The 18,658-nt window shown below is 43.8% G+C and overlaps 1 protein-coding gene across 1 annotated transcript; it reads right to left on the minus strand.

Annotated features, from left to right (window-relative positions):
- Positions 1–1,054: 1,054 nt before the first annotated feature.
- On the minus strand, positions 1,055–17,178 carry IFI30 (IFI30 lysosomal thiol reductase). The gene is made up of 7 exons (XM_015809978.2): positions 16,994–17,178; positions 10,573–10,755; positions 10,403–10,477; positions 9,304–9,393; positions 7,540–7,692; positions 4,061–4,129; positions 1,055–1,415 (listed from the first exon to the last, which is right to left on the minus strand). Exons 1-7 carry the CDS (start codon positions 17,120–17,122, stop codon positions 1,251–1,253), a joined length of 864 nt encoding a protein of 287 aa, XP_015665464.1. The 5' UTR covers positions 17,123–17,178; the 3' UTR covers positions 1,055–1,250.
- Between the last annotated feature and the right edge of the window lie 1,480 nt (positions 17,179–18,658).

An 18,658-nucleotide genomic window follows, 5' to 3' on the forward strand; every position in this document is an offset into this window, starting at 1 on the left:
CCCCACAGTCATGTGATCAAAATTTGGATTCTAGGCTACTGGTTTATAATTATGACGGTTGCAGTATCCTGGGATCAAGTGATCAGCTTTTGCGACATTCTGACAAGCCAAGTCAATGGGGAGGCCATTGATTCCAGATTCACTTAACAACCATGTTACTAACTTAACAAGTGTAGTGATTCACTTAGCAATTGTGGCAGATCATAAAGGTTATAAAATGGGGCAAAATTCACTTAGCAAGTGTCTCGCATACATTTTGGGCTCAATTGTTGTCGTACGTTTTAGGGCATATTAAAGCCATATTAAACAGAATAGCCCATGCATTGCAATTGCCTGTATCAAAGCAAGAGAGAAGGTGAGAACCATTGAAAAAGGCAAGCAAAAGACAGCACTGGAACAAGAGACCTAACAAGAGCGATCGTCCGAGGTTTATCCACAGAAGGAATGGGAGCTTCTAAGCAGAGCAGGAAACCTTCCACCCACTTTGCAGATCAGGTTTCAACAGATGGCTATACCTGTCATTCCAGCCTTTGGTTGAAACTCACCTCCTCCCCCATCCCTAGCCTGCTTCAGAGACAGCATCTGAATGATGTTTTTCCCACGACCAGGAGATCTCTCAACCTCTGCCCCTTAACTCGCTCTATCGTAAGAGCATCACTCACCAGCCGCATTACAAAGACAGGAATAGAGACCAGCTATCAAATTATGTTTTTGTGCTCCTTCCTGGAAGGTAAACCACATTACGTTGGCTACCTTGATGCACCTTTATTCAGCAAACAGACTCTTTGGGAATATTAACAGAGCTGATGCCAAGGTTGGTTCTTAGGAAGACGCTGCTCCCACCTTCCCAAGTTATGACGCAGCTTCCCATATCTCAAATCACCAACAGGACTGGATGTTGGCAAGAAGAGACCAACTTGGTCTTTCTGAAGGTTTGTTTGTTTTTTTCTCTAAAGACAACATTTCCATTTTGGGGGTACAATCAGTAGGAAGTAGGAATGAGGTTAAAATCAGTAACTTAAAATGTGTGATTCCTGCTAGAGAATGACAGAAGTTACTTTTCCAAATGTTTATTCTTGTAGCACCAAGAAAATCAAGACACCACTCTTCTTCCCAAAACATCTGGCCCTGATTTTGCTTCTGCCTCTTTGAAAGAGGCAGTTGTTCCTTGACTTCCCCACATTCCAGACCTAAGCTCCACCTTGTAGCAGGAAAATTCAACAGATAATGTGACATGTAGGATTAAAATCCTAAAAGGTTTCTTTTGCTTTTGTTCGGGCAGACTGATGAACTGTCTTCTCTCTCCCCAGAAGGTCGGACAAGTTGGGTGCGGCATTCCTCAGGAAAGCGTGATTTGGGGAAAAAGAAAGAAAAGAACGTTCTTCTGGCCTTTTGCAGGCAGCTGGCAAATCTCCCTGCAAGCACAAAAGTAGGCAAAAATCAGAGCTAGAAGGAGAAAGAAGGATTATCCCAACCAAATAATACTGACTCTTAGTTATTACAGCTCTTAGCTATTGGCTCTGTGTATGTGCATGTTCTTTTTTTTAACTAAGATTTTTAACACTGATTTACTACTCTGGACTAATTTCTGCTCTAATTTAACTGCAGAAAGCACAAAGAAGTTAGATGTCACAAGAGGGAGGTTGCAGTCCTTCAGCTCAAGGCCACAGCAGATCATGAAGGATTTCAAAGAGTAGCAACAAGTTTTTAAAAATATTTCCTGCTGCTCCATTTGCTACCCCGTTTTCTATTATAAACGACATTTTTGATCCATGAGCTCAAAGATATATACATACACATAGATACATACACAAACATACCATTATCTAGTCTAATTTTATTCCCAAAACAATTATTTTATGAGGCAAGTAGGATTAAAAAATAGAAGCTGTAGTTACAGAACAAGTAATACCTTAACCCCATGTTCATAAAACTGCAATATTCATTTAACAATCTGTGCAGAAATACATAACTCAAAGCATGGCTTTTACGCAGCATGTTCAGAAAGCTGTTTAAGTTTCCCAAAAGGCTCAACCACCAGCTGCCCAACTTCACTTTAAGCTAATTTAACATGTTACGGAAATCTAGCCTATGAGATTGGGGGGATCTCCCATTTTCTTCTCATTGCACGGTGTATTCATTTTTTTTTCCTCCAAAAGACTTTAAGAACACAGTAAACAGAAGCAAGGGGCAAAACCCTGCCTATTGAAATACTTCTTAGAATTTCATTTTAGCAAATTAGAAAACCCTATCTCAGGGGTAGGCAACCTTGGCTCTTTTATGACTCGTGGATTTCAACTCCCAGAATTCCTGAGCCAGCCATGCTGACTGAGGAATTCTGGGAGTTGAAGTCCACAAGTCATAAAAGAGCCAAGGTTGCCTACCCCTGCCCTATCTCCAAAGTTAAAAGACAGTGTACGATCTAAACCCTGAATGAAATTGTCTATTTAATACTAGCATTAAATAAATAGGCAAATACATTATTCTGGGTTTAAATCTAGTAGATCTTTAGATTTCTATATCACCCAGGAGAAGAGTGACTTTCGGCCATATCGCATAAAATACACCAAGGGTTGGATCGAGTCTTTATCATTTGGAATGGTGGCGTTTCTTCTTCTGGTAAAGAAGAAACAGACAAAATAAGAAAATAGGTTTCATACATTTAGTATTTGTCCAATGGCCCCTGTTTTGTTTTGTAGTTTTTGCTTTCTATTAGATTATTTTAGAACAGAATGGAATAGCAGAGTTGGAAGGGACCTTGGAGGTCATCTAGTCCAGGGGTCCCCAAACCGCTGGCTTCAACCCACTACCGGGCCTTGACCCGTTTGGAATTGGACCACGGAAGTGGCAGGTGAGAAGGTGCACACTCGCAGCTCCACTTACGCAAACAGTGGGTGAGTGCGCAGGCACAGCTCCATTTGTGTGAGCGACGGGTGCATGTGCCCGCCCCTCACACAAATAGAGCTGCGTACGCTTGCCCACTGCTCACACGTAACCATTCCCTCTCCCTCCCCCCTCCCCCAGCAAAGCTGGAAAGGTTGGAGAACGCTGATCTAATCCAACCTTCTGCTCAAGCAGGAGAGCCTATATCAGGGGTACCAAACTCAATTTCATTGAGGGCCGCATCAGCATTGCGGTTGCCCTCGGGGGGGCGGGGGTGTGTGGCCAGGGTGGGTGTGGCCTACTGGGTGGGTGTGGATGGAGTGGGTGTGGCCTATTGGGTGGGCATGGCCAGCTCTACATCGTTCGATTCAAGGGTGCCTGTGGGGGCCTGGGCAGGAGTGGGACAGATCTGAGGGTCTCTGGCAGAAGGGGGTGGGACCGGGGCAAGTGCCAAGGCATGGTCCACTGGAGAAGCCTCACTGCCTGCTAAAACCCCTCGGCCGGAGCCCATCAAGCCGGATGTGTGAAGTAGGCGAGGGCCATTTGCTGGCCACTTCCAGGTGATGGTGCATTTCTTCATTCCTCACAAAGGGTGACATCTCCCCAGCATGCACCCAGGGGGTGGGGCTGACGCAGCAGGGGCTGGTTCCTCGCTGTTTCCAGACGGCCTTGTAGAGCTAAGACTGAATTCGTTTCAGCATAGATGGCTACCACAAAATTGTACATTGGCTCCCGGCTGGCCTGGGCCAGGGCCAAGGCAGCGGGGGCCGTTCCCTCACTGTTTCCAGGATGGCTTCGCGGACCACATGAAACCACTTTGCGGGCCGCATCCGGCCCCCGGGCCTTGTGTTTGACATGTCTGGCCTATATCATTTCAGACAAATGGCTGAATTTTAGTATGGGCTCTCTATTTGATTTAATGTTTTTGATTGTTTTATATTTTCCCTAGTTTTGTTCACCACCCAGCGCCTACTGGAGCTGGGCAGTCAATAAATTTAAATAAATAAATGCATTCATTTTTTATTTAATAAGTAATAATACAATGCTAATAGCAACTGTGCGATATAAGCAAAACTAGAATAACTCCTAGATTAACGTCTCCCCAACCCTCTTTTTATCCACTCAAGGTGAGTGGAGAAACAAGCAGGAATAGTTCTCAGAAGAAAGCAATACTTGCCTTGTACAAGCTGCACACCAAATTGAAGAGAGATTCTTGTGCTTGGGTTTGAAGTTTTTCAGTGTGGGTCTGAGAAAAATAAACAAAGTGGAGGGAGACATTTTCACCATGGCAGTAGATCAGTGAGTCTGGTTAACTCTGCAAATAGATTTCATCAAGAGACTTGAATACAGGTGGTGTCTTTGACTTACAACCACAATTGAACCCAAAATGTATGCTGCTAAACGAAACATTTGTTAAGTGAATTTTGCCCCATTTTACAACCTTCCTTGCCACATGTCAACACTGCAACAATCCTGGCTGAAGCCATTTTTGCTTAGGTTTCGATTGCCACAGTACTGGGAGGGGGGATGAGTGGTTTTAAGGTTAGACTAAACAATAAATTGTCCCGTGGGAACCAAGGTCATTGCTGCCTGACTTTTGGCGGGCTGAGCCTTCCCTTAGAAAATCCGCTAAAGTGTTCTATTGAGGAATGTGGATAATGGCATAGTGCTGGGGTGGGAAGTTCAACTTTGTAACATTGTAACGCTTGGGAGGGAACTCCAGACTTGGTTTCACTTTTGACTGTGACAATATTTTGTAGCCAATAAATATGTTCTTTAAGGAAATCTCTTGCCTTGGAATTCTGCTTTTACTGGTCTCATCTATCGGAACCAGGACATTAAACCAAGTCTGGAGTTCCCTTCTAAGGGTTTCAATGATCGGAACCATGACACAGTTGTTATATGAATCGCCGGGGCTGTCAAGCTAGTAACACAGTTGTTAAGTGAATTTGACTTCTCTGTTGACTTTGCTTGTCACAGGATTGTAAAAGTTGATCACATGACTCCCGGACACAGCAACTGTCATAAATATGAACCAGTTGCAATGGTTGCAAGTGTGAAAAGCATTCATAGGTCACTTTTTTCAGTGCCACTGTAACTTTCAACGGTCACAAAATGAACTGTCGAAGTCGAGGACTACCTGTATGAGCACTGTGCAAAATGTTTAAGAATTGAGTTCAAATGCTCAAAGCAGTCATTCATAGCACATTCCAAGCTCAAAGGAGTCCAATTTCAAGCATAAGGGGTATTTTCAACCTCATGGCAATTTGGAAATGATCAGAGTAGCATCAACACGGATCCAATATGGTCACATCAACCTGTTTCAATCTCGAGACACTTCGAACTTGAGTGGGGGGTTTAGAACTTTGAACATTATTCTCTTTCTGTTTTTATATCAATGTAGTATTTTCACCTGTGTAACCCAAATAACAAGCAAGGAACACAGAATGCTTCCTGACATTACAATTCAACGCAGTTGACACTGAAGCAAACAAGTAAAAAGTAAGAAGAGAAAATCTATTAAGGGGCAGAGCGTGATTCAGGGCCTCTAAACACAATCAGCTGAACGTTCAGTCAGGAGCAAACCGAAGGCCCAATTTTCCATCTCAAAGGGGAAAGCCAGGGAAACAGAAAAAACTAATACCGGCCTCAGAGGTCTAAAACAGGAGTAGGCAACCTTGGCTCTTTTATGACTCGTAGACTTCAACTCCCAGAATTCCTGAGACAGCCATGCTGAGGGGAAAGGGAGAGTTTCCAAGCTGAGCCATGCTGGCTCAGGAATTCTGGGAGTTGAAGTCCACGAGTCATAAAAGAGCCAAGGTTGTCTACCCTTGGTCTAAAAGGAGCCCTGGTTGTACAGTGGTTAAAATGCTGTATTGCAGGCTGACTCTACTCATTGCCAGGAGTTCGATCCTGATGGGTTCAAGGTTGACTCAGCCTTCCATCCTTCTGAGTTCGGTAAAATAAGGACTCTGATTGTTGGGGGCAATGTGCTGATTCTGTAAACTGCTCAGAAAGGTCTATAAAGAACTATGGAGCGATATATACGTCTAAGTGTTATTGCTAAATAGACAGTCCTCATCTTATAACCATTTACTTAGCAACTATTCAAAGATACAACAGTACTGAAAAAAATGGCTTTAGGACAAGTCCTGGCCCAACCGTTACACTGTCCTCATGGTCACATGATCATGAGCAGGATAGTTGGCAACCAGCATGCATTTATGACAGTTGCGGCATCATGAGATCACGTGATCACCATATGTGATTTTTCCCGGAGGCTTTCAAAAAGCTAAGTCTATGGGAAAAGCTAAATTTGTTTAATGAGCAGGTGATTCGCTTAACGACCAGGGAAAAAAAGGTTGTACAATCATATGACTACTTAACAATCATATTGTTTTAACGATGAACGTTCGGTCTCAATTGTAGTCATAAGCTGAGGACTATCTGTACTATGTAATTAAAAATGCACTATTGATTTGCACCTTTTCTCTCTGTTTCTATATAATTTTCCCTGACCTGAGCTCAGGGCTCTTAGTTTGCCTTGGCTGGACCCCAGACATCGTTGCATCGGAATCTTAATAAAGAAAATCAAACTCCTATATTACGGTTGTAAGTCGAGGACAACCTGTAATCTCTCAACTGTTATCTTTGTGGTCCCCTCCATCATTTCCATTATCATTTTTCCTACTATAGACAATCTATTACGGAAAGGAATTTAAGTACTGGAATTTCGAATAGTGACTTTTGATCAACTGCCACCACAACTGGAGAGACTGTTTCATCCAAAACGTTTGCTCCCAGTTTCATTTGTCAAAGAAAATGAGGGGTAGGGTGTCCTAGAGGTGAAGACGCTTGCCTCCCACTTGGAAGGTTGAGAGTTCAACCCTAGGCAGCGATAGATCTTTCTCAGAGCCGCAAAGAGAAAATATCTACTGTGAACGCAAGAGGACCTGTCCAATAAACGCCATTCAATCATCCCCACTCCTCCCCGAATCAAGGGATTACAAAGTCGTAAAAAGAAAAAAAAACATTGGAAGGAGATGTAGCTCTCTCCTTTTACATCATGGTTTAGTGGCAACTTTTTTTTTTGCAAAGCTTGAGAGATCTGTGGTTTCTAGAAAATTAACACAGTGGGGTCCTTGGTGCTCTCTGAGCTTTCTTTCTTTCTTTTTTTTATTAAAAGTTTTAAATAATTTTCCATACAATATCCCACTTCCCTCCCCCCCTCCCCCCTCCACTTCCCAGAGCTGGTTACAGGGTTATAAAAACAGAATCATAAATTAAATAACATTACCCAGATATACTACAATCAAGTCTCATCCACACATACTTTAACTCTACAAAATAGATAGATCTTAACACTTTACCAGCAAAATAATAATATAATTAAACATTATTACTAAAAATAATACAAATTTACCCATAATAAACTATTAATAGTATTCTAAAATTTACTCATAAGCTAAGTAACTCTCTCTGAGCTTTCTTGTAGACATTTCATTACCAAGCTAGGTAACATCACCACTGCAGTACCAACCTCAGAGAGCACCAAGGACCCCAAAGGTCAATCCTGGGCTACAGTTATTCCCTTCTAAGATTAATACAAGAAGACGTGAGGGGGGCACATAATCTCCTGCCTCCATTAGCACTTACCCCATTGATGAGAATCCATGGCACATACTCATGACGCGGTTTCAGAGCCCTGGTGAGTTCAGCATTCCTATGCATAAGCTTGTTACCTAGGTCTCCGTTCACACACGCCTTGATATCTGATAGAGAGGCGTTGGGAGCATACAGTTTCAGGCACTGCAGAAACAGAATGGGCAATCCTTATTACTTTGAAGCCAGAATGAGCAGTTTTATTAAACCAGTCCTGTTGATCTGTGGAGACTCTAATCCCACCCACTAAAAGATGAAGGTGGATTTGATTGCCTTTGTAAGTCCTGCTGCAATAGAAGCCGATGGGCTCTCGCTCAGACCCGTCTAGCTTACAGAAATGAGCAAAAAAAAAAAAAAAGGAATAGAAGTGCTTTATGAGTTCCTGGAAAAAAAAGTAGGATAAAAATTTAACAATAAATTATGTATTATTAGTATATTTGCGCAATGTACAGTTTGATTTCAACCCGCTGGTCACTTATGGCAGGGGTCTCCAACCCCCAAGTCCACGGTCCACTAAGGTCCATGGCCCGTTGGGAGCCAGGCTGCGCAAGCGGCAGGCGAGCGTGCGAAGCTCCATTTGCGAATGCACAGAATTAGGTGGCAAGCATGAAACCATCTGCCGCTGCCAGTCTGTGGAGCAGGAAAAGATGGGGACCGCATCTAACATATTTCAGGTAGGTCTTGGTTAATGACCACTTTTTCAGCAACCGTTTGAACTTATAAAGGTGCTGAGCAAGGGATACTTACAACCGGTCCTCAAAGTTCCAGCTCTCACAACGTTCCATGGTCATGTGTTTGCAATCTGCAACCTTTCTTGACGGCTTCCCACAAGCAAAGTTAATGGGGAAGCCGGCAGGAAATCGGAAGTCAGAATCAGGGGAGGTGCTCGCTTAACATCCCACAGTGATTCATTTAATGACTGTAACCAGAGACTGTTGGGACTGCCATTGCTAAGTGGCATAGTCACATGACATCACGCTTTAGGACTGCATCACTTAGTAACAGAAATTCCGTTCCAAATTCCGTACGATCATTAAGCAAGGACCAGTGTAAATTAAAATTTAAATGATTATTAGCAGAATTCAAAGAGTGGGACGGAAAAGCTTTCTTAACAGTGGGACTAGGATGAAATATAGCTCCCAAAGAAGTTAATTTTGTAACCTGGGAGCTTCAATTGTACTATCATGGCCACCATCTAAACCTCTTTGACCACGCTGTAGAAAGTAAGGAAGATGATCTCGACAGAAATATGCAAGGCATCTTGCGTATTTCCTAGGCTAAAAGAGATGAAATATTTTAAAGTCCTGAGCCATGAGATGATATTTGGAAGAGGCTCAGGCAGTTACCTCTCTTACCAGGGAGAGGTGGAAAGTTTGCAAGATTATATTATGATAGACAATCTCTGTAAAATTAGTGTTAGTCTCCCAGCAGAATTGATTTTTCTGGACTGGTCTACCTAGTGGAGTTCACACATGCACTGTGGACACCCTGCTTCCTGGGATTTTTTCAGCTTTCTCAGTAGTATTCAGCTTTTACATATTTTATTTATTTAATTTTATTATTTATTCTCTTTATAGAATCCAGCATTCCTGGCTTCAGATCTTTTAAACAGGTGATGGCCATCCTTATGCCCTGGCAGGGCACAGCCCCTTGGCCAAGTTAAAACCGAGCGTTCAGCTTTATTTCTACAATCTCTCCCTCCAATGTCTCCCTGTCATCACTCATCAGATCAGAATTGCAGGAAGAACCATGGCATACCAGTGGCAAGCTGCCGATGACATCGTTACTTGACTCCATGCAGAAGATGAGCCCCAAATCAATCTCTGGATACAGGTGGCTAATACAAGCCTGGGGAAGGTAGAGCACAAGGGTTAGGTCCACAGAGTATAGTCAGAAAGTCAGGCTTACAGCTGCACACGCATCTACATCAAGATGGTCTGTGCAATAGGCATAAAAAGGGGTGGAGCTTCCATTACATCACCATGGTTGCCATCTTGACTTTTTTTTACCACACCTTCAAGCACCCCTGCAGTGGAGCACAAGGAGAGATGGGGAGCAGGGTGCAGAAAGGAAAAAAAAACCATCCAGAGAAGAATGCCCGTACCACAGGTTTAGGCTGTTCTAAATCCTACTGTCAAAACTTTAATGTTAACAGGCCAACATTTGAACAAACTAATAATTCTGAAAAGGTAAGACACGAGACATGAGGTCTTCTTTTACTCATCCCCCCCAATCGTTTCTTGCCTCTCCCAATGCTGTGTTAATTCAACCTGGACGACTTTAAGATATGTGAACTTCAACTCCCAGAACTAAATTGCTGGGGAATTCTGGGGGTTGAATTCCAACATCTGAAAGGCTGAGGCTAAGGTTGAGAAACACACTTAGACTCACTTAACAACTGTGGCAAAAAAGGCCACAAAATGGACAAAATTTACTTAACAAATGTCTCGCTTAGCAGCAGAAATTTTGAGCTCAATCTTGGTCGTTAAGTCTTGGGGAAAAATATGGGCCCTTTCCTACCTTTTGTGGGTGTCTACAGGTAGAGGTTTAACATGCAAAATGGCTGCTGAAGCTTGGCAGAAAATTAAGGCCTCCATTTCACCCTGAAATCCCCTCCTCAAATGGGCCTTGTCTTCCCTTACTGTGGGAGGGTGGCCCCTGACACACCACACACAGCGTCACACTGCAAGTTTCTGCTCTAAAGCATGCTGCTGTAGAGATGCAGGAAGCCCTTTCCAAGTTGCAACCTGGGCAAGGTTGATCTGCTCCAAGAGGACATTCCCATATCCCCTCCACACACACACACACCCCAACTATCAGTATTCTCACTTTTATCAGTTATCCTACAAGCACGAACCTCTATCATGTTCCCCAAGCATTCCTCTTTGCCATGCTGGCACTCAAAATGCCATTTTGTAGCCTCTTTAGACTCCTGTAAGAAGATAAATGGAGTTGATGAGAAATCTGAGCAAGGAATCATCTCCATAACTTTCAGTCATTCTGCTGGACCCAGGAATATTCTCCTACCTCTGCATTCCCGTAGGGAACTAAAGTGACGTTCATGATGTCATGTAGCATCAGCCAAGTGGGAAAGAGCATCAGTACCAGAAATTCGCGGCAACCAGAACAGAGGGATTCATAGTAGAGGCTCACAGAGACGCGGTCGGCTTTCGGGAAGTTGGAGATCAACCTGGTGCAATGCTTCTCCACCTGCAAGAAAGTGAAGTTTGCATCAAGATGGGGTGTTCATGGTTTGACTGCCTGGTATGCCAGCAAGCTAAAAAGCCAGTTGTCTTTGTTAGATAGGGATGAAGAAAATACTTCTTTTTCATTGCTTATACTGTACAGTATATGTTCTACTGGCTCATTCAAAAGAACTTTAAATGGTTGGAGAGAAAAAAATCAGCATCCGGACAAATCTGTCGTGAGGCTGAAGGTTGGTTTCAGAACGTTTCGTTACCAGGCTATGTAACATCTTCAGAGGAATTTAATGGGATGTCAGTGTCGGTATTCTTCTGCTTATAAGGACTTCATGTGGTCAGTAGGGTCTTGTGATAGGGAGGTCATGTCAGGTAATAGTCATGTCAGATAAGGGTCTTGTGATGGGTCAGGTATGGGTCCCATCACAAGACCCTCACCTGATGTGGCCCTCATCTGACATGATCTCTCCATCACATGACCTATTGACCACATGAAGCCCTTATAAGCAGAATACCGACACTGACACCCCCCTAAATTCTGCTAAAGATGTTACCTAGCCTGGTAACGAAACGTTCAGAAACCAACCCACAAACTTGGAGAATGAACCTCCACCCTCATCCTACACCTGAGTTACAGATATTTGCCACTATCACCAAATCTGACATGCTAGAGAAAAACTGCCTGCTGTGGCATCCATCAATATAGTGTTAACAGAGGGCAAAATGGATAGTTCCCCAGGTACAGCCACCTACTTATCCTCTGTAACCATGGGAATCCATGACATGACCTAGTTTTAAAAATGCAAAGAGGTTTGTAAGGGAGAAGGGAATTGAAGTATTTGTAGGGAATCATTTTGCTAGAAGAGAGGCAAGCATTTCGCTGAGAGTTGCAGTTTGGCTATAGATCTTGTCGTCACGAAAATGCTCCACCTGTAAAATACCATCTCCTTGAAAGTCAAATGGGGCCCAACACCTGCAAGGTTTTAAAGTTGGGATGGGGGTCTGGAGATGTAATAGAGTTGGCCAATTGTTTCAGGAGATTAGACTTCTCCTGTCTTTTGTTGTTCTTCCCTTTCAGCCTGTCACTAGTCAGCATGGACCTCATTCATCAACAAGATCTCTGCAGCTGCAATGGGGAAGGTATGACTTCAGGACCTTTTTGTCTTGTGGAGTTTTTGGTGCTTTCTGAGCTGGTGGTTTCCTTTGCAGGTGTTTCATTATCCAACTAGGTAAGATCTTCAGTGCTAGAAGAGTAATGTTATCTGATTGGGTAATGAAATGTCTGCAAGAAAACCACCAAGCTCAGAGAGATTCCATAATTCATCCCTGAGTTAAAATATTCCTCCTCATGTGATGTCACACGACGTATCGGAGCTTTTTCGCCATTGCTGGCAATGGGGTGGGTGCGGCTCCGGTATGATGAAACCGGCCCACGGGCCGGCAGTTTAACACCCCTGTCTTAGGATGTTTCTTTCAGGAAAAACTCCTTCCACAGCCAGTATGAACTGTTACACACACAGCCTAATGGTTATACAATACACAAATCTAATTGTGAAAGATTTTGACAAGGAAGCTGACAATAAAAACAAAAAAGAAACCTCAAATGCTTTGATTCACACCCCTCCCCAAGAATTCAGCCAGTTTCTTTTTCTAGTAAGAGAAGTGAAAGTGTGAGACTTTGCCAAAAACAGAGCTGATTCATTTTACCCAACGGTGGAGTTTTCTGTCTGGAATTTTCCCTGATAAGATGGGCTGGGCCAAGGGAGGCTATGCAAAGTGGCTTTTGTAGCAATCTAGCTGCAAAGGTTTTGTTTGAAAGGGGGCTTTGGAATTGGGAGTACAGACACCAACTTCCTCTAACTGCAGAGGAAAGTAGGCCGACATACAGATAGTCCTCAACTTATGACCACAACTGAGACGGGAACTTTCCTCACTAAGCAATGTGGTTATTAAGTGAATCACACCAGATTTAACAATCTTTTCTGTTACAGTTGTTATGCAAATTGCTGCAGTCATTAAATGAATCACAAAATTGTTAAGCAAATCCAATTTCCCACATTGATTTGGCTTGCTGGAAGACTCCCCTTGGAAGGCTGCAGATGGTGACCATGGGACCCCAGGACACAGCAATAGCCATAATAGTCATAATAATAATAATAATAATAGTAGTAGTAGTAGTAGTAGTAGTAGTAGTAGTAGTAGTAGAAGTAGTAGTAGTAGTAGTAAAGTTGGAAGGGACCTTGGAGGTCATCTAGTCCAACCCCCTGCTCAGGCAGGAAGTGGTCACTAGTGCAAGGAGTGGTCATTAGTCTCCTTTTGCCTTTGTCCACTAATTTCAACAGGGTTAAAACTGCCTCCTTGAACATTTTCTTGCCTCCCTCCTTGAAAAGCTTTTGCAATTTTTAAAATGTTAATCCTAAAAGTCTAACATTTTAATTTTTATGTAGTTTCATATTTTGATGCTATATTGTACGCTGCCCAGAGAGGTCCTCTCTGAGGGAGATGGGCGGTTCAGAAATGCGAAAAGTAAATAAGTCACTTTTTTCCGGTGGCATTGTTATTTTGAAGGTTGTTAAACAAATGGTCTTAAGTCAAGGACTACCTGAAGATAAATGGATATGGAGAGGGAACCCTGCTCACTTCCTTAGGCCCAGAATTGGTAAGAACCCTAGCTTAGTTTTGAAATAAAATTCCTTTCACTGTTTATTTGAAAGGTGGTTCCGTTACAAAAATGTCGTTAGTTTGAATTTAAAAATAAAGTTGGAGTAGGGGGGAGATCCTTGTGTGGTTAGAATAGAATAGAGGTGGAAGGGACCTTGGAGGTCTTCTCGTCCAGCCCCTGCTCAAGCAGGAGAACCTATACCATTTGGTTAGCCAAACTGTGCTCAGCCATTGTCTATTTAGCCATTAGTTGTGTGTGCCCAGTACATGTAAACCTTAAATCATGATTTACAAAATAAATGGAAGTATCTGCACAACCCAAGAAGTCATCATTTGCCTTATATCTGTCTTTTTTTAAAAGTACATTGAAGGGCCACTTTTTGGCCTGAGAAGGAGGTCATTCAAAACTGCAGGAACAAACCGTACGCCTGGAGAATATTAAAATAAGAATATGGAATAGCTACAGAACTTATTTTAATATGCATTAGGACTGCATCTATGCCTGGCAATTAGTGGAATGCCATTGCTGTTTCCTATTCAAACAGAAAGGCAGCACAAATGAATGTCAGCTGACAGAAAGCTTAGTATATGGTTGTGGATTTAGAGCAGGGCTTTTCAACCTTTTCACTCATTGTACCACATTTAGGATATGGCAACATCCGAGTACCACCAGGCGCCTAGAAAGGTGTCAAAAACTTGATGACCCAAAAAAAAAAAAAAAAAGGAAAAAAGTGATAAAGTACAGGTAGTCCTTGACTTACAACAGTTCGCTTAGTGACTGTTCGAAGTTACAATGGCACTGAAAAAAGTACTCCCAAGCCACAGCCGAGCAAGACACTTGCCTGCTCACCCAGTGGCACTCTTCCTCCTGTCCGAGGGTTTCATTATTGTGAGCATTTCTGTTGAGGATTGGCAGTGGGCGTGGGGTTGGGGGGTGTTTGGTTCTTACTCCCCCCGTCTACTGGGTGGTTGCAGCAGGTTTTGGTCACTTCACATGACCCTGGGACACTGTGACCGTCATAAATATGAATCAGTTGCCAAGCATCTGAATGTAAATCACAAGACCCTGGAGATGCTGCAACATTCCAGCTGATCGGCGCTTCTGGGCTCAGCAGAAGTGCCAGGATCAGTGCTGCTTTCCAGCTGATTGGTGCTTCTTCTGGGCTCAGCAGAAGCGCCAGGATCAGCGTCGAGCTCCAGCTGGAGCCTGGTGCTGATCCTGGCGCTTTCACAGATCCCTGACAGCCCCAAAGAAGCACCGATCAGCTGGAAAGCGGCACTGATCCTGGTGCTTCCGCTGAGCCCTGACAGCCCTGCAGCTCCAGCCATCTCTCGCTCAGGCTTGTGCGGTGCTGCCACCATTTCAGCTCATTCCCCTCCCCCGCTACCACTTTTCTAGGATGGTCGCGTACCACCTGCCAGGTGCCAATGTACCACAGGTGGTACCCGTACCACTGGTTGAAAAGCCCTGATTTAGAGCACGGGTCTCAAACTTGCCACGTCATGTGACATGTATTGTGACTTTTTTTTCACATTGCCGGAGCTGGGTTGGGCGCGGCCTCTGCATGATGCAACCAGCCCACCGGCTGGCAGTTTGACACCCGATTTAGAGAAAGGGTACCAAAATGTGAATAAGCTTGAATTAAATCATTTCTGAATTCTTGCCAAGAAAATTGCAGGGATAGTCCAGGCGGTCACCACGACCCAATGTTGACACACATATGCACAGAATGTTCTGCATGGCAGATATAGAGTCGAACATTAGTTGCTAAGTGCAGTAACAACAGTTTATGATGGAAGTAAATTATAAGAGAGAGAGATAGGTGGGGGGGGGGAGAGAGAGATGATAGATAAATATGTATCAGTGTATGAACATGGTGAAAGGAAGGATAATTTATAAGGGTGGAACAGAACAGTACATAATTGCTATGATTTTGCAGTGTTTTATTCACTTCCTTTTAAAATGTCTTTGACTGACTATTGCTCATCCGTTTTCTGCACTTTGCACCAGAATGTAATTCAGATGCATCAGAATACAATTTTCATCACAGCCAGTCAATGGGGCCCACACATCTAGAGTAAGGTAAGCAAAAGGGGATGCTTTGAAATGGGGGTGGCTGGGGAATTCTGGGAGTTGAAGTCCACAAGTCTTAAAGTTGCCAAGGTTGGACACTTCTGCTTTAAAGCTTGGAGAGGATGCTGGCTTCTACATAACCTAGTCCTAGGCTGAGTTCTGCAAAACCATTTTTTTAATATGTACTATATACTGCCTTTTATTTCCTGGTTGAGCCTGTTGTTTTCACTCCCTATTCCTCATGCAACAGGTTCCAGGAATTTCTGCCTACTCCCTGCCTTCCCCATTGCTTAGCTGGGAGAAATTAAAAACCCAGGTCCTCTGGCATTAAAGGAGGAGCAGCAAGGGAAAAAACAATGATTTGCAGCTTATTATTGAGCTGTGGGTCCGCCCTTCTCCTTGGATAATGAGCGACACTTAACACCAGCAAGGGTTTAAAAAAACTTAGTCAAAGATTTCACCTTATCGGACTTTACAGGAAGCATTTTAAAAGAAATGTTTGGCCAACTCCTATGATAGGGGTGTTATCAAGATCTTCCCTCTTTCAGGGAATTTCATGGATCTGGACTTCAGACTTCCTGTTGTGAATTTCTTCCATCTGATTGACTTCTGCAAGAAACTCGTGAATGAAGGAAAAACCACAGTAAACGGTCTGGTGATTCTTTACCGTCAGCATGAGTTTTTTGGAAGTGCTGAGTCAAAAATCCTTTGTTTAAATTCACTTCCTCCCTCCCTCCCTTTCCCTCCCCTCCCGTTCTTTTTTCTGGCATTCAGAAGATAATATAATCAATACTTGGGCACCCTCACCACTCAAACAGATCGACCTTTATACCACACACACTGGTAGGGCTCAGTATTACTTGTCTGCTGGAGAACAAACCGTACCAATAAAGGAGAATATTTGTGGCTCAGGGTTGAAATGAGCGGTGCACTGAGGATGTTACCTACTTTGGGTAATGAAACGTCTGCAAGAAAACAACCAAGCTCAGAGAGCACCAACGACCCCTCAAAATAAAACGTCCCATCTTTTTTTTGGGGGGGGGGGAACCCCTTCTACCATCTTGATCGTTTGAGTTGCTTGCCTTCGTCCTTTCTTTGAACGGATTTTTAGAATGGACTTTGGATGGACTTGTTCTGACAATGCAGAGAAACAGAGCACGGTGAAAAGGGTAAAAAAATGGGCATTCAGAAGAGGGAGATCTGGCTTCTAGACCTCTCCTGGGCACCCAGATGCCAACTGGTTGACCTCGGACTATGCGCTTCCTCTCATCCCCCAAATCAGAGCCAAGCCTGCTGAAAAACAAAGCCCTGCTCCAAGGTTTTCTCAACCTTGGAAACTTTTTAAGACGCGTGGGCTGGAACTTTTCGGGGATCGTTTAAGGGAGGCTAGCAGAGAAAAAAAAAACACAAGCAGACTTCTGCAGCCTGAGGTTGCAAAGCACCCAGTTTGAAGCCGCCCCGTGCTTCGTGCAAACGAGCTATAAGCGTGCAGTCCGGCCACCCTTCCGCTTACCTGGCAGGCTTGGGCGATCTCTTTGGAACTGCACCAAAGTTGCGGCGGATAATCGCACGTCGGGCGGCTACCTTCCCCGCAGCTCGCCCAGAGGCTGCCGGCGACGAGGAGAAGAAGCCAACCACCCATGGCGAAGCGCTCCCAAATCTTGGGCGCCGAGAGCAGTTTGGCGGGCCTTTAAACTCTCTCCGCCCCCGCCCGCTCGCCCGCCCGCCCGCCCCTTTGCTGCTCAGGGCAACCTGTTTTTCCTCTTCGGCTGCTCTTCGTGACTCGACCGGCCTTTGGGCAGATCCCGGATTTGTGCGCTTTTCCTACTGTTTGAAAGCCTCCCATTTTCTGGGAAGGTTGGGAAATTTTTGCTGGTGCCCTCCTCCAGGCGCATGATTGCATTTCTGCCATCTGAGAGAAAAAATGCAGCTCTGACCAGCAATTTATTACAGACAAGCAACCTGTTGCAAATTTGCAAAAGGGTTGAAATAGAAGCTGTATCTGTTTCTTTTCATTCTCACAGTAGGTTTCTGGGATAGCCATTGCTCCTTCCCCTAAACCAGGGGCAGGCAACCTTGGCTCTTTTATGACTCGTGGACTTCAACTCCCAGAGTTCAGGAATTCTGGGAATTGAAGTCCACGAGTCATAAAAGAGCCAAGGTTGCCTGCCCCTGCCCTAAACTCCCTTTAACCCTCGAATGCACCTTGAAAGCCTTAAATGTGCCTGCACAAAATCCAGGTCTGGACTACCAAGACTACTACTACTGTCAAAGGAAGAGAGCTGGTAGGATTTCTGCTTCTTAACTGGCATCGAAAAGTTGAAAGACGGCTCTAGTTTTCTAACCACAGTGGCACACTTGAATAAGTGTATTTTTGGACGCTTCTTTTGTCTTTTTTAGTAAATGGAATTTCCAGATTTTACAAACAAAAAGCTGCAATTTTGTATGATGAGTAGGAAGCTTAGTTTAATTTCTCTCTGGCCCCATCCTTCTGAAAATTTGAAAATGATCGTTGTTTATGCATTCAGTTCAGCCTTTCATTTTCTGGACCTTAACAACAGCCATTGGTCGTAGGATCCAGGCCAGGGTTTAGTTGATTCCTTTTTGTTTCCAACTTCAAGGCAGTTGTCTTTGGACTCCAAGTTGAGCAATCGTGTAATGGCTGCATTTTATTTGCCCTTAGGCTTAACTCTGAGTGGTTTAGTAAACATTTTTTTTAATTCATTCAATAATTAATCCTCTAACTGTTGTTGGACCCAAAGCAACATTGGCAACAGTGAAGCTGATGAGTTGAGTTTTCTGCAGAGGCTAAACTGCATTTTTATTTATTTATTTATTGTTTATATTTATATCCCGCCCTTCTCCTTGCGGACTCAGGGCGGCTAACAACCAGATAAAAATACAAAATATCAAAACTACAGATTAAAACATAATTAAAAAACAAATATTCATAATTGGTCTAAGTAATTTAAAATTATGTTAAAACCCCCACTAAAAATTTTCCCCTAGGCCAGTCCTGCAAGCTGGAATAACCATGTCTTAAGGGCGCGGCGGAAGGAAGGGAGATCAGGGATCACCCTGATCTCTGGGGGTAGTTCATTCCAGAGGGTGGGAGCTCCCACAGAGAAGGCCCTCCCCCTTGGGGTCGCCAGCCGGCACTGTCTGGCCGACGGCACCC

This window comes from Protobothrops mucrosquamatus, unplaced genomic scaffold, assembly GCF_001527695.2.
Source record: "Protobothrops mucrosquamatus isolate PMUCROS unplaced genomic scaffold, P.Mucros_1.0 scaffold6, whole genome shotgun sequence".
In the NCBI taxonomy this organism is placed as follows: domain Eukaryota; kingdom Metazoa; phylum Chordata; class Lepidosauria; order Squamata; family Viperidae; genus Protobothrops; species Protobothrops mucrosquamatus.